The 23462-nt window shown below is 39.1% G+C and overlaps 1 protein-coding gene and 1 pseudogene across 1 annotated transcript in view; one reads left to right on the forward strand and one right to left on the reverse strand.

Moving 5' to 3' along the window:
• DDX10 (DEAD-box helicase 10) overlaps positions 1-22835 on the forward strand; it is a 278111-nt gene extending 255276 nt beyond the window's left edge. Inside the window, exon 18 of the mRNA XM_058686692.1 lies at positions 22154-22835. Coding sequence (XP_058542675.1) covers positions 22154-22331 — 178 coding nt within the window. The 3' untranslated portion in view covers positions 22332-22835. The remainder of the gene's footprint in view (positions 1-22153) is intronic.
• LOC131488466 (ubiquitin-ribosomal protein eL40 fusion protein-like) lies at positions 36-3953 on the reverse strand (annotated as a pseudogene).
• Positions 22836-23462: the final 627 nt, after the last annotated feature.

Raw genomic sequence — 23462 nt, forward strand, 5'->3', positions numbered from 1 at the left:
CACTCTCCCACCCCTACCCCCAGTCAATGAAAGAGTGAAAGGGCAACTTTATTAAGACTCCAGGGCCTTGGGCCTCAGGCAGGAGACTACCCTGTGGGCAAAGGAAGAGCCAGTGGAGAGGCCTTGTTTTACCTTCTTTTGGGGGTGCAGTTTGTTGGTGTGTCCACACTTCTTGCGACAATTCACAGCACAGGGGTGCAGGTAAGCATAGCATTGAAAACAGATCCTCTTGTTGCAGTTGCTTTTCTGGGTTAGCTGGAAAAGGGAAGGATTAATGATGCCACCCCTCAGATGAAGCACCAAGCTCAGAGTAGATTCTTTCTGGATATTGTAGTCTGAGCAAATGTGGTTATTCTCCAGCTATTTGCTAATCAAAAGTCAGATGCTGTTGGTCAGGCAGGATACCCTCCTTGTCTTTGATTTGGGCCTTGACATTCTCAGTGGTGTCACTGGGCTCATTCTCAAGGGCACTGGTCTTGCCTATCAAGGTCTGCATCCCTGTCCACAAGGCCACTAACCCTGAGCTACTTGGCCACTTTGTGAGAGTCTCTTACTTTTACCATTTTAACTATAATGTGTCTTGATGTAGATCTCTTTGGATTCATCTCTTATGGAACTCTCTCAGCTTCCTTGATCTGAATTTTTGTTCCCTTCCTCAGATTAGGGAGGTGTTCAGCCATTATTTTTTCAGATAGTTTTCTGGCCCTTTCTCTCTTTTCTCCTCCTGGATCCCCTATAATGCAAATGTTATTCCACTTGATATTGTCACAAAGGTCCTTTAAGATATCTTCTCTTATAAAAATTTCTTTTTGCTACACTATTTAGGTGAATTCCATTGTTTGCTATTTCAGCTTGCTGATCTGTCCTTCTGCTTTATCCAGTCTGCTGTTGAACCCCTCTAGCGTGCATTTCAGTTTGGTATTATTCTTCAGCTCTGTAACTTCTGCCTGATACTTTGTTATATTTTCTGTCTCCTTTGATGTTCTCACTGCATTCATCCATTCTTCTCCTGACTTCAGTGAGCATCTTTGTGAACATTACTTTGAACTTCTTATCAGGTAGATCAGTTATCTCTGTTTTATGAAGGTCTTTTACTGAGGCTTTTTCTTGTTCTTTCATTTGGAGCATATTCCTCTATTCCTCTGTCTCCTCATTTTCCTGACTCTGTGTGTGTTTCTTTGTGTTAGAAGGTAGCTAAATTACCTACCTCTCCCAGCCTGGAGGGAGTGCCCTTGTATAGAAGATGTCCCATGGGGCTCAGAAACAATATCCCTCCTGGCCACTTGCACCAGGAACCTGGGGTGGGGCATGTTTCCCCGTATGAGTTGCATGTGCCTGCCTGCAGTGGTGGGGCCACAACTGTGGCACAGGAGTATGTGGGGATGTTGCCCCGCCCAGCTGCATTGTGCTGCTGTGGCGCTGGGGTGGGCAGGTAAGACCTGGCCTGGCTGTGGTATGGAGGTGGGCAGGGCACTCAGCAGTGGGCACCCTCCAGTGCCAACAGGCTGGAGGAAGAGTTTCTAAATGGTGCCCACCAACAAGTTAGAATAAGACTTCAAAAGTGACTCCTACCCATGTCTGTATCCCTGGAGCGTCCAAACCAAGTTCCTGCCTCTCTAGCAGACTCTTCAAGATGACTAAGTTGGTGGTCGTCACATATGGCCCAGGCACTTTTCAAACGGGTGGCTTTGAGCTGGGTCCCGGGGTGAGGGAGTCCGTCATCAAGCCCTTTATGAGCAGGTTCTCTGTTCCCTGCAGATTTCCTACATGTAATGCCCATTGGTTTTTAATGGCATTTTGGGGGGCTCACCTCTCCTTTGCAGGATCTAGGGGTTAGGTGCCTGATGTGGCAACCCGACCCCTCACTTCTTTGGGAAAAATTTTGTATCTTTGAGATTCTTCCTGATCATGTATCACCACACCTGGGCTTAGTTACTGTTTTGTTTTGTATTGTTGTGGCAAGACTGTGTCTCTTTCTCTACTTGTTTCATTGCTACTCTTTTATCCTTTGTTGTGGAGGCTCTCTGTTCATCTGGTTATCAGGTCTTTTTTAGAGGATATTATTTCATATGTACTTGAAAATTCGTTGTGACAATGGGAAGAGGTGAGTGTGGAATCTTCCTTTGCCACCATATTGAACCCTTCGCTCCTGTAAGTAGTTCTTCAATGGACAGCTTTGTTGAAGATTGGATTTTCTCTCTCTTGAAATCATTTGAAAGACTAGTGAAGAGTAAGACTAAACTGTAAATCTTTTCCAAATACCTGGAACAGTGGGGACATGTTTGGGTAGGGGTTGATCTTCAATATTGAAAACTAAGGAGTGAAAAGTAGTTTGAGGAGAAAAGCTGACTGTGCTTCTGGGAAGCACAAAATGTTCTACATACACATTGGCAGTGAGAGGAATACATAATATAAACCCAACCGATATGGGTGTTTAATTTTTTTTTTTAATCTGAGAGAAGAGAAATAATTATGTACGTTATGTCTTCTAAATTACTGCAGAACAGGGATTCTTAATCTGGACTCTATAGATGAGCTTTAGAGGATTCTTGAACGTCTTGAAATTATATGCAAAATTATGGTGTGGATGCATGCCACGTAGACACTCTTGTGCACTTATTTGGAAAAGGGGGCCATTTATTTTCGTTGAATTCTCAGTGGATTTATGAACCAGAAAAACAGAGATGAGGGGCCAGAACTTTTTGCCAATCCCAAATGACATGTGTGCGTTTTTCAGAAGGAAACATGCAAATGGATTGTTAGTGTGATTGCAGTCTCTGCCTTCTCTTTCCTTTTCACCACCCCCAGCGTTTTCTTGTTATTAGAATTTTGATCTAAGAGGACATCCTTTGCTCTTTTACTTGTGTTTGTTCAGTGAATGCTGAATGCCGAGCCAATCAGTCTTTTCTTGGACAATTTTCCTTTCCTACAAATCTGTTTTTAGTGCTGAGCAGCTAGGAAAGAAACATTAAGGACATGATGCATTTTAGTTCCATTTCTATATGCGGCAGACTTCACTATCACAAGGAAGCTGGACAGATTTTTTGGAATGTACTGCCGTAATTAATCTTCATTAGGACTGTTGCCATGGCCCTGTAAATTAAAATTTATGATAAGGGGGAAAGTCTCCGGGACAATATGTTTGAATGCCAGAGTGCCTATACTTAGGGAGAGGTACAAAGATTTCTGAGATTTTTTTGATGGTCCCAAGCTTATTTATTATTAGCTTAACATACTTTAGGGCAGAGTCCAGGTTACATTAATTGATGTGAATGCAGAAGGAGAGCTTTATACAAAAGGGACACAAAGTGGACACTCAGGTGCTGACTCTTGGCTTTCCACCATAATTCAGCAGCATGTTGTAAAAAGAAACTCCAGGGTTTCTGTGGAAGTGAACATTCACTGCTCCCCATCTCAGTCCTCAGCTTCCTCATAGTTATATTAGTTAGCAGTTTCACCTGATTTCTTTCCTTTGCATTCCAGAAAAAGAGTAAAGCAAGAATTTGAAAAGCATGCACAGACACTATAGCAAAGGGAATGTGCTTTCTTCAGTCTACACCTCGTCCTGGTTTTTGTTAGATGTCTGAATAGGCTTGTGCGGTGATGGTGATCCTCTGTTTTATGATGTAACAGACCCCTAATTGTACATGAATAAATGCAGCTGCTACAGAAGTTAAGCACTCTGCCATGAGCAAGCCATCATGGTGCTTTCCGGCTGCAGGCTCTTTTCTAGTGTCAGGCTTACAGAAGCCCCAGTGATTCTGGCTGCCATTTTATCACTTAATAATTGGAACTGCTTGCCCCAGTGTCTTTGGAAGTTTAGTGCTCACTCTACTACACTGTGTTTCTGCAAAGCCTGCATACTCCAGAGAAGAAGTTGACAGGATTTCCCAGTAGATCTTTTTCTTCTCTGGTGCCTTGGCCACAGCCATAACAGACAGCGCTTGGAACATTCTTGAGGCTTGGAGTAGTGGTTCCGACTGCAGCATTCTTGCAGCCCAGGGAGCATGGTTTCCAGGTTACAGAGGACATTCTGATCTCTTTTTATTGGAGGTAATTCACACATCATTTATTTAAAGTATGCTGTTTAACAACGAGCGGTCTTCTTGTTCGCGGCAAATACTACTGATTATGTTCTGTCTTTTTTTAAATTTATTTTTCTTTTTTTGGTAATGTATTACTTGTCCTGTCCCTTTCCACTTGTGTAAGTCTGGCTAAAGCGTCGTAAGGGGCAGAGAGAGAGTTAAACAAACAAACAAACAAACAAAAAAAAATCAAGTGGTGTAAGACCTAGTACTTTCCTTTACATGAAAAAGTAGTATATCAGTGAATTAGTCTCTCTCCTTTTGCCTTTCTGTTTTAATCCGTAGGAATTTAAACTGGGTCTGCTCCTGGAAGGATGGTCTCAGAGGCATCTGTATCTCAAAAATAGTTGCTCTAGCAGGTGTAAAATAAGAATTACCCGAACTTCTGTGGATCAAGAGACTGAATGCCTTATTCACATACACCACTGCGTTTAATTTGGGAACCTTGATCTTTGTGCCATATTATCATGAACTTTGCAACATGGAAGAAGTAGTTTTGTGAAATTAAGTTTATATGAGAACAGCAGGCTAATTGGCCCTGTGGGAAAACTGGTTTTTGGAATCCGATCTGAGTTTGGATCTTACGGCCTTTTTAAAATTTTGAACGATGGACAAGGTACTTAATCTCTGTGACCCTCAGTTTTCTTCACGGGTCAAATGAATATAATTCTTACCTTGCATGGTTATTGTGAAAATCTATTGAAGGTAAAAAGAAAGAGTATGATACATCATAGGGCCATTAATATATGATAATCCTTTTAATTATTAAAAGCAGAACTGTGATAGGAATTTTTAAATGCGTATGTTTTTACAAGAATAAAATTTAATGTCCTCTGGGATACCTGCTTTCCATTTTCTTCCTCATGAAAATCATTCATTATGATGTGGCAGACCTTTGTTTAAAACAGTCTGCAAGAGCAACATGGATGGAAATGGAGGGTATTATGCTAAGTGAAGTAAGTCAGGCAGAAAAAGACAGATACCATATGTTTTCACTCATATGTGGATCCTGAGAAACTTAACAGAAGACCATGGGGGAGGGGAAGGGGAAAAAAAAGTTACAGAGAAGGAGGGCGGCAAACCGTAAGAGACTCTTAAAAACTGAAAACAAACTGAGGGTTGATGGGGGGTGAGGGAGAGGAGAAAGTGGATGATGGGCATTGAGGAAGGCACCTGTAGGGATGAGCATTGGGTGTTGTATAGAAACCAATTTGACAATAAATTATATTTAATGTAAAAAAAACAGTCTGCAAAAATATCCCATAGACTTGACTGACGTAATAAATGATACGGTGACGAAAATGTCAGTGTCATGTATTCTGTTGATCATATGGATAGAGAGTCCATATTGCCGAATGGGAGTGTGGGAAGTGCCCTGACTCTGTGCCTGGTGTAGAGCTGTAAAGAGGAGAGACTGGATCCCAGTCTTCACAGAGCTTCGCCTCTGGGGGAGGTTGGGGGCGGGGTGACAGACTTAAAGAAGTACACAAAAAGAGGAAAAGAATGGTTGCTCAGGACCCTGAAAGCCATGAGTGAGGATAAGGACAGAGGATCTGGAAGCGCTGACTTTGTATGAGATGGTTAGGAAAAACCTGTGTGAGGGGAAACCTGAAAAATTATTGAAAACCTTTAAGTAAAGAAGGAATATTCATTCCGGCATTCTAACCCTTAATTGCTGGGACAGTTAACAGAATTTAAATATTTTCTCTAATAGCCCAGTCGTGGCTCTACGCTTACACGTACTCCTGCCAGAGGAGATTCCTGGGCTCCTTCTCATCCCGTGTCTTCCAACCACGTGTGTGTCGTGACCGAGATGCTAGTTGGTTTCAGGCGAGTGATGAAGATAAGAAACAGCTGCTATTGTAGCCCAGAGCATCGCAGCTCCCTGGAAAGGTATATGGCAGCATGACGTCTATGAGAACAGGAGAGTGGATGTGAGATGGTCCGAGTATTCCGACTGAACACTGGCCAGTCACTTCAGGTTATGCATTACAGCAGCGTGTTGTTCTTTGGGGAAGAGAGGAGAAAACTAATACTTGAACTTACGTTGATGGTGTAGCAACTCTTTTGCACTATGCAAATCTTTTTATGAATAGGCTTTATTTTTGTAGCAATTTTACTTTTTACAGTAAAAATTTAATGAAAAGGAGTTTCCATATGTCCCCCCTCCCCCCGCAGCCTTTTCTATTACCTTTTATTAGTGTTTGTGACCATCCACGAACTTGTGCTGACACATCATTGTCATCCAAAGTTTATAGTTTACATTAGGATTCATTCTTTGTGTTGTACCTTCGATGGGTTTGCCTCCCTCTCTGTTTTTATCTCATTTTTCCTTCCCTTCTCCTATTTTCATCTGTTAAGTTTTTCAAACTCCACGAGTGAAATCATGTATTTGTCTTTCTCTGACTTATTTCGCTTAGCATAATACACTCTAGTTCCATCCACGTTGTTGCAAATGGCAAGATTTCATTTTCATGAATATTCCATATTGTGTGTGTGCGTGCGTGTGTGTATACACCACATCTTTATCCATTCATCAGTTGATGGACATTTGGGCGCTTTCCATACTTTGACTACTGTCAATAGTGCTGCTCTAAACCTAGCATGCATGTGCCCCTTCAAATCAGCATTTTTGTATCCTTTGGATAAATAGCTAGCAGTGCAGTTGCTGGGTCGTAGGGTAGTTCTGTTTTTATTTTTTTGAGGAACCTCCACACTGTTTTCCAGAGTGGCTGCACCAGTTCGCCTTCCCACCAATAGTGCAAGAGGGTTCCCCTTTCTCCCCATCCTCGCTAACATCTGTTGTTTCCTGAACTGTTAATTTTAGCCACTCTGACAGGTGTGAGGTGGTATCTCCTCATGGTTTTGATTTGTATTTCCCTGATGATGAGAGATGTTGAACATCTTTCCATGTGTCTGTTAGCCATCTGGGTGTCTTGTTTGGAAAAGTGTCTATTCATGTCTTCTGCCCATTTCTATACTGGATTATTTTGGGGGTGGGGGTGTTGACTTTAGTAAGTTCTTCATAGATTTTGGATACTAACCCTTTATCCAATATGTCATTAGCAAATATAAGAAGACTATTTTTTAACTTTTTATTTTCTCCTTGGGGAATAGTGAGCATGGAAATCATTATTGAATGGCTTTCTTACAAGCCTAACAGGTAAAACTAAAAAGTAGAACTAACCAAACTCAGAAATTTCTGTCTATGGTCCGTGCTCCATGGACCACAGTTGTTGAGTCTAGAACAGTGGCTTGCAACATTTTCATCATCACAGAGAACTTTTGCTTTCAATGTTAATGGCTCCTATGTTGTGAAAGATTTTTGTCTTTTAAGAATGTTAATAAAAAGTTAATGTTTCACATTTGTTTTTTTGACAAAGACAATTTCCAGTTCAGTCAAGTGTTTGCAAAGCTCAGTTATTAAAATTGGAGCTAGAACTTGGTCTCGGGCATGTAGTTGTGGGTGTTTTGAAATGCTGAAAGTGACTCGTCCCCCATCTGTCCTGACAAGAGAAATCTCCCCTTTCCCCATACCTCGGTGGATCCAGGGGCCCACGTTGAAACGTATGTGGCACACCTCCCCTCATGCTTCTGAGCTTTGTGGAATTACAGAGAATAATTGTAATTATTCTTTGCCCAGAACTACTTTTCCCTTCAAATATAACTTCTTTTTCATTGCACAGAGTAATACAAGCTTGTTACAGAAAAATGAGAAGATACATATACCAGCAAAAAAAACAATCTAAAAAAATCTTCCGGCTCTTTTTCTCTGCAAACATACATACAAGCCTTTGTTAAAGATGCTTTAACAAAGAGTTCTTTGTTAAAGAGCTCTTGTTCTGTATTGGTTTTGTAACTGTTTTCAGTGTCAATAAAGAAATTCCTGCAACACTGTTTTTAATTGCTGCATAGTGTTTTCATTTTTAATTTTATAACTTATTTCACAAATGAGTCCCTTATGATTGGATGTTTGGGTTTTCAACTTTCTGAGATTACAAATAGTTTTGCCTTCAGTGTTCTGTAACTAAATCTTTATACACATTCTTAATTATTTCTTTGGGATAAATTCTCAGAAGAGAAACCGCTGGGTAGGCATACTTGAAAGACTTTTGAAAGGTGCCACCAGATTGCCCTCCAGAAAGCTTAGTAGTAATCTGTATTCCCACCCAGGAGTTTTTACATTCTAATTAGGAGCTATGATGCATACAGGTGAAAAAAAAAATCATTTTAGTGTTAGAAAGTAGTAATGCTAAGTGCAAAATTACTAATCAACAATTAGAGTTGTAGGCATTCAGAGGAAAGAGATCATTTTTAATAAGGGAGTTTGGGTACCTTTCATGGAAGATGAGAAATTGAAGATGTTTTTTTTGTTTTGTTTTGTTTTTTATGTTTGTTTTATTTTTGAGAGAGAGAGAGCACAAGCAGGGGTGGGACAGAGAGAGAGGGAGACACAGACTCCGAAGCAGGCTCCAGATTCTGAGCTGTCAGTACAGAGCCCAATGTGCGGTTCGAACCCCCAAACTGTGAGATCATGACCTGAATCAAAGTCGGCACTCAATCAACTGAGCCATCCGGGAGCCCCTAGATGTTGAAGATGGTTCTTGAAGCAAGGGAGGGATGAACAGGAGGGAGGTACCCCATTGACAAGAAGGCCACAGGTGGGACATACAAGAGGGCTCTCTGATCTAAACAAGGGCCACATTTGAAGAGTCCAGGAAGAGGGGCCAGGAGGAAGGTTGACCTTATCAGGTTAACTCCAGGTGTTCCTCCCTCTTTTGTTTCTCATGAATGTACTTAATACAGGCTATACTCATTCTGGGTGACTAGGCAGCTACAAGTACCTGAAAAAATTAAAATGTGGAAACCAGGAAATCAAACCTACTGTAAAATCTGTTCACTTTCTGGGAGAATTGAGTTTTGGGTTTAGAAAACTTAGAAAATAAGAAAGTTATATTCCATTTAAAACTCAGTAATATATTTATTAACATGTTAAAGTTGAGTTCACATTTCTGTGTTAAATCCTTTTTTCTTACTATCAGTGAATAAATTGGTTCGCATGTTTACATTGGGTGTTGTGATGTGCTTCCATGTAATCATTTTCACTTAAATTTCAAAGCCATTGAAGTAACATTTCCCTGTTATTGTTGGTTCAGATTACATATTACGACATGATATTTTTCTTTGTGTTTTGTTGTATGATTAGTTCTTTAAATGACACATCAGACATTACTAATTAAGCCTCTCTATTAATTGGATTATTGAAAGATAAATAGTTCTGAATTATTTTGCTTTGGTGGTTTTGTGTTGAGAACTATAGTGGGGCTTTTAGTGCCCTGAGCCATACATTTGCTTTTTAAGCTGTGTTATATCAGCCAATATATTGTACTGTTACAATGTTGAGCAGTAAGATGGCCCTTTTTGACACTGAGTTCATAGATTTGAAGTATGTGGAGATAGTTTGACACTTTACGTCCCATAGAAATACTGAAATAAAAATAAAATGCAGAGCTCAGGCCCAGACTCTGGGCCCTGTTTTGTAGGCCACCTCCTAGTTGTCAGTTCATACTGTGAGCTTCCTTACCTCCTTCAGTCCAGTGGAGTGAACTTACTCCGAGAAGAAGATTCACAGGTGTTACTGCTGTCTCTCACCTGTATTGTGGTTCTTCCTTCCAGCAGACCTATTTTCATAATGTCCCACCATGTGATTGGTAAACTGTATCAGTGATGTGCTACCACAGGTCAGCTAACAGAACTCTTGATTGGGAGGCACAGGAACCCCATCCAGCAATTGCAGATAATAATTAAAGAACCAACAAACTAGAACCAACTCACTGTTACATGCAGTATCAGGCTGTCGACCAATCCTAAGGACATCCGAGGTCTTAATTAGATTCAATAACTCCCCGGGGAACATTAACTATACAAGGTCAGAACCCTTCCACTTGATTTATCAGGATGTAAATAAAATAGAGGTTTCTAGTGCCATGCAATTTCCCCCAGCTTTATTGAGATATAGTTGACATAGAACGTTATGTAAGTGTAAGGTATACAGCATGTTATTTGATATATGTTGTGAAATGATTTTCACCCTGGTATTATTAGCAAACCCTCTATAGCATTACATAGGTGTGTGTTTGTGTGTGCGTGCGTGTGTGTGTGTGTGTGTGTGAGAGAGAGAGAGAGAGAGAGAGATGATAACATTAACCATTTACTATCTTAGCAACTTTCAAGTATCTGATAAAATATTGCTAACTATAATCACCACGTTGTACATTAGATCCCCAGAACTTACCTTAAAACTGGAACTTTGTACCTTTGACCAGCATCTCCCCATTTCCCCTACCCCTCGGCCTCTGGTAACTACCATTCTAGTGTCTGGTTTCTGTGTTCACCTTTTTTTAGATTCCACATAGAAGTGGTATCATACAGATTTCATCTTTCTCTGTCTTATTTTTATTTCACTTAACGTGATGCCCTCAAGGTCCATCCATTTTATTGCAGATGGCAGGATATCCTTTTTTCTCATGGTTGAATAATATCCCATTGTGTATATATAATATGCTATATCATCTATCCATGACACTTAGGTTGTGTCCATTTCCTGCCAGTTGTGAATAGTGTTGAAATGAACACGAGGATGTAGAGAACTCTTGAAGATCCTGTTTTCATTTCCTTTGGGTAATATACCCAGAACAGGGATTTGTGGATCATTTGGTAGTTCTGTTTTTAGGAACCTCCATGCTGGTTTCCATAGAGGCTGTACTGATTGCATTCCCACCAACAGCGCACAAAGATTCCCTTTCCACGCTCTCACCAACACCTTGTTACCTCTTGTCTTTTTGATGACAGCCATTTTACCAGGTATGAGGTCATATCTCATTGTGGCTTTGATTTGCATTTCCCTCTTAATTAGTGATAATTGAGCACCTGTTCTTGTACTCGTTGGTCATGTGTATGTGTCTATTCAGTTCCTCTGCCTGTTTTTTAATCAGACTCTTTGAAGGGATTTTTTTTTTTTTTTTTTTTGCTACTGAGTTATAGGACTTCCTTATGTTTTTTGGATATTAAACTTTTATCATAAATATGGCCTGTAATATTTTCTCCATTTTGTAGGTTGCCTTTTCATTTTTGTTTTGCTGCGCAGAAGCTTTCTACTGTGATGTAGTCCTACTGACTTTTGCTTTTGTTTATTGTGTTTCTGGCATCATATCCAGAAAACTGTTGCCTAGACCAGTGTTACAGCGATTTAGCCCTGTGTTTTCTTCCTGGAGTTTTATGGTTTGGAGTCATCTTTTTAAGTCTTTAATTCATTTTGTGGTTATCCAGTTTTCATACCACCTTTTATGAAAGAGACCATCCTTTCTCCATTGAGTATTTTCTGCTCCCTTGTCAAGTATGAATTGACCATATGTGCAAGGGTTTATTTGTTCTCTGTTGTGTTGGTCTGAGTGACTGTTTCTGTGTCAGTACCATACTACTGGTTTGATTACTTTAGCTTTGTAGTATAGTTTGAAATCAGGATTGTGATACCTCTGGATTTGTTCTTTCTTAGAATTGCCTTGGCTTGTTGGAATCTTTAGTGATTTTATGAATTTAGGATTATTTTTTCTAGTTCTGTGAAAAATGCCATTGGAATTTTTATAGAGATTTCATTGAATCTATAGATAGTTTGGGGTAGTATGGGCATTTTAATGTATTAATTCTTCTGATCCATGAATATGGGATATCTTTCCATTTATTTGTCTTTTTCACATTTCTTTCATCAAAATCTTACAGTTTAGAGTGTATTGATAATTCACTTCCTTGATTAAAGTTATTCCCAAGTATGATTTTAATGTTGTTATGTTTGTAGGGGGTAATTTTTTTAAATTTCTTTTTCAGATAACTTGCTTTTAATGTAAAGAAATGTTACTGAATTTTGTATGTTGATTTTTGTATCTTGCGACTTTACCTAATTTATTTATTAGTTCTAACAGTCTTTCGTGAAGTCTTTAAGATTTTCTATATATAAGATCATATCTACGAACAATTACCATCTTAATTCCTTTCTGATTTGAATGCCTTTTTTTCCCCTTGTGTGATGCTTTCATTAGGACTTCTAGTACTATGTTGAATAGAAACAATGAGAATGGGCATCCTTGAATTGTTCCTGACCTTAGAGAAAAAGTTTTCAACCTTTACTGAGTATAATGTTACCTGTGACTTGTCATATATGGTTTTTATTATGTTGAGGCATATTTGTTCTCTCCCCAGTCTGTTGAGCTTTTGTCAAGAAAAGGTTGCTGAATTTTGTCAAATACTTTTCCTGCATCTATTGAGATGATTATATGATTTTTATTTTTCATTTTATTAATTTGGTATATCACATTTATTGATTTGGGTATGTTGAACCATACTTGCATCCCAGGGATGAATCCCAGCTGAATCATCGTGTGGGATCCTTTTACTATGCTGTTGAATTAAGTTTGCTAATATCTTGCTAATAATTTTTGCATCTGCATTCATCAGGAATATTGACCTGCAGTTTTCTTTTCTTGTTACTATTTTTATCTGGCGTTTGCATTAGGTTAGTGCAGTCCTTGTGAAACGTGTTTGGAATATTCTCTTTAGTGTTTTAGAAGAGTTTGAGAAGGATTGGAGTTAATTCCTTTTTAAATGTTTGGTAAAATTCACTAGGGAAACCTTCTGGTTCTGGACTTTACTTTGTTGGCAGAATTTTGATTACCGATTCAATCTCCTTATTCCCTACTGGTCTATTCAAACTTGCTATTTTTTCATGACTCAGTGTTGTTAGGTTGATGTTTCTAGGAGTTCATTCATTTCTTCTAGGTTATCCAAATGGTTGGTGTATAATTAATCTGCAGGGGTCTCATGACCTTTTATATTTTTGTGGTATTGGTTGTTAAGTCTCCTTTCTAGTTTCTGATTTTTAATCTTTCTTTTTTCTTGAGTTAGACTAGCCATATGTTGGTCAGTTTTGCATATCTTTTTAAAAAATTATTGTTTTTTTTAATCTTTTTTTTATTTTGTTTTTCTGGTCTCTTATTTATTTTTTTCCTGATCTTTGTATTTCATTACTTCTGCTAACTTTGGACTTCATTTGTTCATATTTTAGTTCGCTGGAGGTGAAAAGTTAGGTTGTTTGAGATCTTTCTCGTTTCTTAAGGTCAGCTTTTAACACTGTAAACTTCCCACTTTGGGAAGATGCTTTTGCTACATCTCACAAGTTTTGGTATCTTGTGTTTCCATTTTTAGAGATTTAAAAAAATGTTTTTTAAAATTTCTTCCTTCACCCACTGGTTGTTGCGGGTCATGTTGTTTAATTTTACGTTTGTGAATTTTTCACTTTTCCTCTTATAACTGATTTGTAGTTTCATACCATTGTGGTGTTAAAGATACTTGATAAGATTTTAGTCTTCTTAATTTGCTGAGAGTTGTTTTGTGACCTGTCACATGATCTGTCCTGCAGATTGTTACATATGTGCTTGAGAAGAACATGTATTCTGTTGCTGCTATATGGAGTGTTATCTCTATATATGTCAGGTCCATTTGTCTGAAGTATAGTTCATTTTCCACATTTCCTTATTGAAATGTCTGGATAATCTAGTCATTGTTGAAAGTGGATTACTGAAGTTCTCTTTTCTTGTTGTATTACTGTTTATTTCTGCCTTCAGATTTGTTAGTATTTGCTAAATATATTGTATTGCTCTGATGTTGGGTGTATATATATTTATGATTGTTATATTCTCTTAATGAATTGACTTCTTTATCATCATGTTATGATCTTTTTCATCTTTTGCTAATTGTTTTTGGCTTATGGCATATTTTGTCTCATAGAAGTATAGCTATCCCTGCTCTCTTTTGGTTTCTACTTGCATGGAATATCTTTTTCCGGCCTTTCATGTTGAGACTTTATGTCCTTAAAAGTGAAATGAGTTTCTTGTAGACAGTATATAGTTGGGTCTTATGCATCCAGCCACTCTATGCCTTTTGATTGGAGAATTTAATTCATTTTAATTTAGGATAATTATTGAAAGGTAAGGACTTACTAATGTTATCTGTTTTGTCATTCCCTTGATTTTTTTTCTTCCTCTCTTGCTGTCTTCCTTTTTGAATTGATTTCCTATAGAGATGTGCTCTGATTCCTGTCTCTTTATCTTTTGTGGATCTACTTTAAGTTTTTACTTTGTGGTTCATGAAGCTTACATAAAACATCTTATAATAGTCTGTTTTATGCTAATAATGGCTTATTTCAATTGCGTACAAAAATTCTATCGTTTTACTCTGTTCTTAGGTTTTTGGTGTCACAATTTACCTATTTTAATATTGTGTGTTCATTGACCAATATTATAGCTATTATTATTTTTTTATGTTTATTTTTGAGAGAGAGACACAATGTGAGTGGGAGAGGGGCAGAGAGAGAGGGAGACACAGAATCCCAAGCAGGCTCCAGGCTCTGAGCTGTCAGCAGAGAGCCCGATGCAGGGCTCAAACTCATGAACCATGAGATGATGACCTGAGCTGAAGTTGGACACTTAGCCAACAACCACCCAGGCACCCCCTGTAGCTTATTGTTATTTTTAATACTCTTGCCCGTTAACCTTTAACCTTCCGTAACCTGGGGTTATGTGGTGAGCACACCACCATATTACAGCCCTAGCATATTTTGAATTTAACTATATACTTGAATTTTCCAGTTTATTGGATAGTTTCCTATGTTTTCTTGTACTATGAATCCTTTCATGTCAACTTGGATTCTTCCATTTCAACTTGGATTCTTTCAGCTTTTGTTTGTCCAGGATAGTCGTTATCTCTCCTTCATTTCTGAAAGACAGCTTTGTTGGATACAGTATTCTTGGTTGGAGGTTTTTTCTTTTCATAGCCTCCTATTCTCTCTAAGCCTGTAAAGTTTCTGCTGAGTAATCTGCTGATAGCCTTATTGGAATTCCCTTGTCAGTTGCAAGTTTCTTTTCTCTTGCTGTGTTTAAAATTCTGTCTTTGTCTTTGATTTTTAACAGTTTTATTATGTGTCTTGAAGGAGATTTCTTTGAATTGAATTTGTTTTGGGGACCTATAACCTTCATCAACTTGGATATCCACGTCTCTCCCCCAGATGTGGGAAGTTCTCAGCTATGATTTCTTTAAATAGGCTATCTGCTCCTTTCTTCCTCTTGTCTCCTTCCAGGATTCCATTGATTTACAGAGTGTCGGGTTTTTTTGGTTTTTTTTGTTTTTTGAATGTATGTCATAGGTAATGCAGGCTTTTTTTCACTCTCTTTCATTCTTTTCCTTTGTTCTTCTCTGACTAGATAATTTCAAAGTTTCTGTCTTCTAACTTGCAGATTCTTTCTTCTGCTTGATTCCTTCTGACTTTGATCCTCCCTTCTGAAGTTTTATTTTATTCATTGTATTCTTCACCTGCAGAGTTTCTGGGGCTTTTTGGTAAATGACTTATGTCTTTTTGTTAAACTTCCCATTTTGTTCATACATTGTTTTCCTGGTTTAGTTGACTTTTCTTTTTTTCTTTTTTTTTTTTTTTTGTACCTTGTTGAACTTCCTTAAAATAGCTATTTTAATTTCTTTATCCAGTAAGTTGTAGATCTTCATGTCTTTGGGATCAGCTACTGGAAAATTCTGTGACCTTTAGGTGGTGTCATGTTTCCTAGATCAGTCAGTTCCTTGCTGTCTTCACATTTGTGGTAGCAGTCACCTCCCTTAGTCTTTACTAACTGCCTTCAAGAGAGAAATGTCTTCTGTCACCCCTGGGTCAGACAGGGATTTTGAGGTTTTCTCACCTGCTCCACACTTCTTGGCTCCCTCATGTGCAGAATTTTTTAACTTGTATGTCTTCTCTTGATCCTGCAACACATCAGGCCAAATGCTTCCAGCCTCCCTTTTGCTTTTCCAAGAATGGCACTAATGCTGAGGTGGTCTTTCCCTGACCTATAGATTTGGGTGATGCTCAGCAGATACCTACCAGAGCTTACTCCCACTCCGTCATCAGGAGCATGCACAGGGAGCCGGACGCAGGTGTAGGGGGGTATAGGTAAGGCACACAAGTGCTAGGGAGTGCCCATGGGCCACTTGGAGGGATCTGTGTGCAGGGCATCTCCACTGGTTCATGGGCGGGGTTCTTGATGGAATCCATGACACAGGAAGATTCACATTCCTTATTCTGAGAGTCCTGTCTGCCACTCTCCCAGCTTTTTCCTGCCTCCTGCCCCCAGCCATGCAGCTCATGATTTAGTATTCTGGATAGAGTGAGAGAGACATGGGCCTTTTTGGGCAGCATTCTGCACAGCGGGGAAAGCTGGGCACTCGCTCACCTGCTCTCATTGCACCATGGGAAAAATTGCCCTCAGTTGTGCCATCTAGGGGGAGGGGTGATAGTGAAATCATACTATTTCTCCTCCCCTCTCCAGCGTGCTGGAATTTCCCCCCTGGAAACCTGGATTTCCACAAGTGTTCCTGTCCATGGGTGTTTGTTTAAGATGGTGTTCTCCCACTGCTGAGAGGGGCTGGAGCCAGTTCACAACTTGGAATGTAGTCTGTATACCTATTACCCAAAGCAGGGTTGGGTGAGACTCCTCTCAGGTCTCTTGGTGTCTAGTGCTGGATCCCACAGCTCCCACAAAAACACTTCTGTCCGTGGAAGGTTGCCACATGTTGGGAGGGGACACGAACCGGGGATGTCTTCTTCAGCCATGTTGCTGACCTCACCCTCTAGTACTGCACCATTTGGAAGGGGCCTTTTCTGAAGAGACCACATTGTGACCATATTTTGCTTCCTTGCTTACCGTATTATTTTCTAGACTCATTACATTTTCCCCCTTTTAGGTGACTTACCTATTGAATATCCATATTGTTGTTTAATAATTAATTTGTTATACAAATTGCTACTTATTTGCTATGGCAAATAGGATAAAATACCTTTCTAGAATTTGAACTGGTCCACAAAGCAGCAAAGCTGCTAATTATGAAAATATTTGTGTTACATAAATTTCCCATCTTCCTTTTATTATCTGAACCAGCTATTTCCTGCAGGGAATATAATGTTCAAGAGCACATTAACAAAGGATGCATTAGTAAAGCCTACTAATTAGGCTGTTTCTGATGAGCTGCTCTGAGGTGCTCTTGAAATACAGGCAGGGCAGAAATCAGTATTACCTTGTACCAAATAAATCCTGGTACTCTAGCCCAGTGGAGCTTAAACAGGATGGGCAATACACAATCAGATTAAGACTCAATATATTTTCTTTTTTAAGGCCCTTTCGACTAAGAATTAACTATCTCTGCTAACTGAATTTCCCATTATGGGGAATTCTTTTCACGTTTATCTCTTCAAGTACCCTTTGAAAATGCAGTTGTTTGAGGCTTGAAGTAATCTCATAGTGCTGTCTCATTTGTCTTTCCTCCGATGGTGGGAGAGAATGGCTGCTGAGTCAGAGCATTGAGCATTTCTGGGAGGTGAAATGGGAAATTATTTACGGCTTTGCTTCAAGCTGGGCATAAGTAGATATGCTGATTAGGCAAATTCACTCATAGCCAGGCATGCTTCTTAAGAAGTAATATTCTCCATTGAAATTTGAGCACTTTGTTCTTTTTTGGAATATATCATATGCTTGGAATATGATACTTCTGTGGATTTTTTTTTCTGCTTTTCTATTATATAACATCAGTGTAAGAATTTACTTGAAAGGAAGTAGTTTATAAGCAGAAAGGAAATTAACATGTATTGAGTATTACTATGTTCTTGACTTTATATAATTTTAAGTAATTCTTACAGCAATTCTGCTAAGTAAATTATATAATCTTCACCTTTACAGATTGAGACTAATGCTTAGAAATGTTAGTTGATTGGCCAAGGTTTGACTGTGTGAGTGCCAAATCAGTGTTCTTTCCACAGCTAATTCTTTTCTTTCTTGTCTTTCAAATACTAACTGAAGCTAGTCAGCTTATTGCTTTCAGTAACCTGGCTTTGGAGCTAAATTTAGAGTCCTTGGGTTCGAATCCTATGTTTATAATCTGGGTACAGTCATTTAATCGTAGAATGAAGCTAATGCTCCCCAACCAAGGATTTTCCTGAAGATAAATGATGTAGTCTGTATAAAGCATGTAGCACAGTGCCAGACCGTTAGCAAGCCTTTGACGAAGGGTTGCTACTATGAAGGCTATTAGATGGGCTTTTAGTTTTGCTTTAATCCTGCATCCAGTAATTGGGTCATCTTTGAACATGATGATGGTATCTCACAATACTTTGAGAATGTTTTGCTGTTTTGCTTTTTCTTTTATTTTTAATGTATAAAGTGATTTCCTGTACCTTCAGAAACTAGCTTTATGTTTATGGTCTGTGCCTCAAGTGTATGCAGAACCCTGCAGTAACAATGGTTGTTTGGTTTTTTTAAATTGAAGTATAGTTGACACACAATTTTACATTAGTTTCAGGGGTACAACCTAGTGATTCCACAACTCTGTACCTTATGCTATGCTCACTACAAGTGTAGACACCATCTGTCACCATACAACACTATTACAGTAACATTGATTATATTTCCTATGTTGCGGCTGTGATTTATTCATTCCATTAGTGGCAGTCTCTACCTCCTACTCCCTCATTTCACCTGTCCCCCTGCCCTCCCTCTGGCAACAACCAGTTCTCTATGTTTATGGGTCTGTTTCTGCTTTTTGTTTGTTTTGTTTTTCACATTCCACATATAAGCAAAATCATATGGTTTTTGTCTTTCTCATTCTGACTTCATTTAGCATAGTATCCTTTAGATCCATCCATGTTGTTGCAAACGGCAAAAGCTTTGTTCTTTTTTATGTCTGAATAATATTCCTATCTGTGTGTGTGTGTGTGTGTGTGTGTGTGTGTGTGTGTGTGTGTGTTTATGCCACATCTTTGTCCATTCATCTGTCGATGGACACTTAGGTTACTTCCATATTTTGGTTATTGTAAATGCTGCAGTGAACATAGAGGTACATGTATCTTTTTGAATTAGTGCTTTCATTTTCTTTGGGTAAATACTCAGTAGTGAAATTCTGTGATATTTCTATTTTAATTTTTTGAGGAACCTCCATACTGTTTTTTATGGTGGCTGTACCAACTGACATTCCCACCAACAGTGCACCAGGGTCCCTTTATCTCCATATCTTGCCAACATTTGTTATTACTTATTTTTTTTATACTAGCCATTCTAATACCTCATTGTAGTTTTGAATTGCATTTCCCTGATAATTAGCAATGTTGAGCATCTTTTCATGTGCCTGTTGGCCATCTGTATGTCTTCTTCAGAAAAATATGTATTTGGTTCCTGTGTCCATTTTTAAATTGGATTGTTTTGGGGCGCCTGGGTGGCTCAGTCGGTTGAGCGGCCGACTTCGGCTCAGGTCATGATCTCACGGTCTGTGAGTTCAAGCCCCGCGTCGGGCTCTGTGCTGACAGCTCGGAGCCTGGAGCCTGTTTCGGATTCTGTGTCTCCCTCTCTCTGACTCTCCCCCATTCATGCTCTGTCTCTCTCTGTCTCAAAAATAAATAAACGTTAAAAAAAATAATAATAAAATAAAAATAAAATAAAATAAAAAAATAAATAAATTGGATTGTTTGGCTTCTTTGGTGTTTAATTGTATAATTTCTTTGTATATTTTGGATTTTAACCCCTTGTCAGATATGTAATTTACAAATATCTTCTTTTCAATAGGTTGCCTTGTTGTTTTGTTGGTGGTTTCGTTCAACTGCAAAAGCTTTTTAGGTTGATGTAGCCCCAGTGGTTTATTTTTTGCTTTTCCCTTGCATGAAGAGAGACATACTTGGAAAAACGTTCCCAGGGATGATGTCCAGAAGATCACTGCCTGTATTTTCTTCAAGAAGTTTTATTGTTCACGTCACATATTTAGGTCTTTAATCCATTTTGAGATTATTTTTGTGTATGGTATAAGAAAGTGGTCCAGTTTCATTCTTCTACCTGTAGCTGTCCAGTTTTACCAGCACCATTTATTGAAGAGATTGTCTTTTACCCATTGTATATCCATACTTCCTTTGTCATGGATTAATTAACTATATAAGCTTGGGTTTATTTGGGGACTCTCTACAGTACCATACTGTTTGAGTCCTATAGTTTTGTAGTTTATTTTGAAATTTGGGGCTATGGTATCTCCAGCTTTGTTCTTCTTTCTCAAGACTGCTTTGGCCATTTGGGGTCTTTTGTGGTTCTATACAAATTTTAGGAGTACTTTTTCTAGTTCTGTGAAAAATGCCATTGGAATTTTAATAGGGATTGCATTGAGTCTGTAGATTGCTTTGGATAGTAGGAGTTTTTAACAGTAACTCTTCCGGTCCATAAGCATAGTATATCTTTCCATTTATTTGTGCCATCTTCAAATTTCTTTCATCAATGTCTTATAATTTTTAGAGTATAGATCTGTCTCCTCCTTGGTTAAATTTATTCCTAGGAATTTTATTTTGTTTTGTTTTGTTTTATTTTTTGGTGCAAGTTTAAAAAAATTTTTTTTAAGTTTATTTATTTTGAGAGAGAAAGAGAGAGAGCAAAAGTGGGGGAGGGGCAGAGAGAAGGAGACACAGAATCCCAAGCAGGTTCCATGCCACCAGTGCAGAGCCTAATGGGTTACTTGAATTCACAAACTGTGAGATCATGACCTGAGCCGAGATCAAGAGTCAGATGCTCAACTGACTCAGCCACCCAGGCGCCTCTTTTGGTGCACTTGTAAGTGGGATTGTTTTCTTAATTTCTTTTTCTGCTTCTCCATTATTAGTGTATAGAAATGCAACACATGGGGCGCCTGGGTGGCGCAGTCGGTTAAGCGTCCGACTTCAGCCAGGTCACGATCTCGCGGTCCGTGAGTTCGAGCCCCGTGTCAGGCTCTGGGCTGATGGCTCGGAGCCTGGAGCCTGTTTCCGATTCTGTGTCTCCCTCTCTCTCTGCCCCTCCCCCGTTCATGCTCTGTCTCTCTCTGTCCCAAAAATAAAAAATAAAAAATGTTGAAAAAAAAAAAAAATTAAAAAAAAAAAAAAAAAAAAAAAGAAATGCAACACATTTCTGCATACTGATTTTGTGTTCTGCAACTTTACTGAATTTATTTCCAATAGTTTTTTTTTTTTTTTTTTGGTTAAGTCTTTAGGATTTTCTATATTTAATGTCATGTCATTTGGAAATAGTGACAGTTTTACTTCTTCCTTAACCAATCTGAATGCCTTTTATTTCTTTTTCTTGTCTGATTGCAGCAGCTAGGATTTCCAGTACTATGTTGAATAAAAGTGGTAGGAGTGGAATACTGTAATAATGTTTGTTTTTTCAAGAACAATGTTTGGGTCTTAGATATAGAATTTAATTAATTAATTAATTAATTATTTTTGAGACTGAGAGAGACAGACCATGAGAGAGGCAGAGAGAGAGGGAGACACAGAATCCGAAGCAGGCTCCAGGCTCTGAGCTGTCAGCATAGAGCCTGACATGGGGCTCGAACTCACGGACTGTGAGATTGTGACCTGAGCCGAAGTCGGACGCTCAACCGACTGAGCCACCCAGGCACCCCATTAAATGGAGAAAGTTTATTTGATGTCTTAAATAATTTGACATTTGAGGTTCTCTTTTACTCTTAACCTGTATATCACAACTTCATACAACAGATGTTAGTATCTGGTATCCTGGTATCTGTTAGCTTACAGATTGCTACCAAAACAGTAATCTAACTTTAATACAGGCAGTTTGCTGTGGCAGGACAAGCACAGATAGGAGCCAGAGTGCAGGCCATCAGTGTCCCCAGGTTGTGGATGATATAACTGTAGCTCCCTAGAATTGTGAGGATTGGATGAGACAGTGCCTGTGCAGTGCCTGGTGCATGGTAGGCCTTCTGCCCCCATCTGTTAATAGGAAGGTACTTATGACATACAGATATCCTGATGTTGTTACAGTTTCTTTCTCTCTTGAGTAATAATATCACTTTACCAACTCTCTGTTATTGGTGATTTTGTCCTATTTTAAGTGTTTGATTTCATAATGGATTTAGTTGTTTATCAAGTAAATCGTTGGATTTGTTCCCACCAGTGATACCAAGAAGAAGCAGGGAATGAGGAAAAGGAACAACAGCGAAGTGGAAGACGTGGGACCCACGAGTCGTAACAGAAAGAAGGCCAAGTGGGAGACCTTAGAGCCTTTGGACACAGGCCTGTCTTTAGCAGAGGATGAAGAGCTGGTGTTACATCTGCTCAAAAGTCAAAGCTAGATGCTCTGTGCTCTTCTCCTTGAGACCTCTGGTCATGATTATGTGGACAAGAAGTTGAAAAAAACAGTTGGCTTTGGGGCACTTAGGTAACATGAGTCCCATGCCCAAAGGATCTGTCCTCGGACCAAAGCAGTTCTGTCTCTAAGCCCCTTTCACGGGACATGCTTGTGCCATCCCAGAGCAAACTCAGAGTGAGGGTGGATTACAAAGTTTCTTGATCCCATTTTCCAGCATGTGCTCTGTTAGATCTTATCCGTGGATTCCTACATCTTGTCACTTGAAATGCTTCCTTTGTTTTACTGACAACTTCTGGAGATCTTGTTTCATTGTTAGAAATTCCTATCTTGCTTACCATACAGAAATTTCTGTGTATTATTAAGCAAAATTGCTCACATTTTTGATGTATTTAATATCTCTAAAGAGACAGAGTAAGATGGACCAGTCCCGAGAAAAGAGTATTTTTGAATTGCAACGATCAATAATAAACATATTTCCTATAAAATACTAATGTTTTCATTGTGTCCAGTAATATAAGAGCACTCTCAGGGCAAGATCTCTGAGTACAATGCTTAGCCAGTTCTGGACAGTGAATTTATCATGTTCTTAAATTAGCTTTCCTGAAGATAATCGCTTAGCTTGTACTGGCAGATTGCGTGGCCGCTTTTGAAACCTGTAACATTCCTACACCTGGAGACTGTGCTCCACATCCAGCCCTGTAGCGAGCACCCAGTAGGCTGTAGGTCTCTCTTTTTTTTAATTTTTGTTTAATCTTTATGTCATTTTTGAGAGAGAGACAGAGAGGCAGAGTGCAAATGGGGGAGAGGCAGAGAGAAAGGGAGACACAGAATCTGAAGCAGGCTGCAGACTCCAAGGTGTTAGCCCAGAGCTCGACGTGGGGCGTGAACCCGTGAACCATGAGACCATGACCTGAGCCGAAGTTGGACACCTAACTGACCGAGCCACCCAGGCGCCCCTAGTCTTCTCTTAAGTGCCTTGTTCGGCAGGCACCACAGAGCCCCGCACCGAGCCAGCTCCTGGTAATGAGTAAGAAGCAGAACAAGACAGAACCTGTTTTTGGTTATTCTTTGTGGGGAAAGAAATCTGGCTTTGGCATGCCGGTTCTACCATAGA

This window comes from Neofelis nebulosa, chromosome 10 (assembly GCF_028018385.1).
Source record: "Neofelis nebulosa isolate mNeoNeb1 chromosome 10, mNeoNeb1.pri, whole genome shotgun sequence".
Classification (NCBI taxonomy): domain Eukaryota; kingdom Metazoa; phylum Chordata; class Mammalia; order Carnivora; family Felidae; genus Neofelis; species Neofelis nebulosa.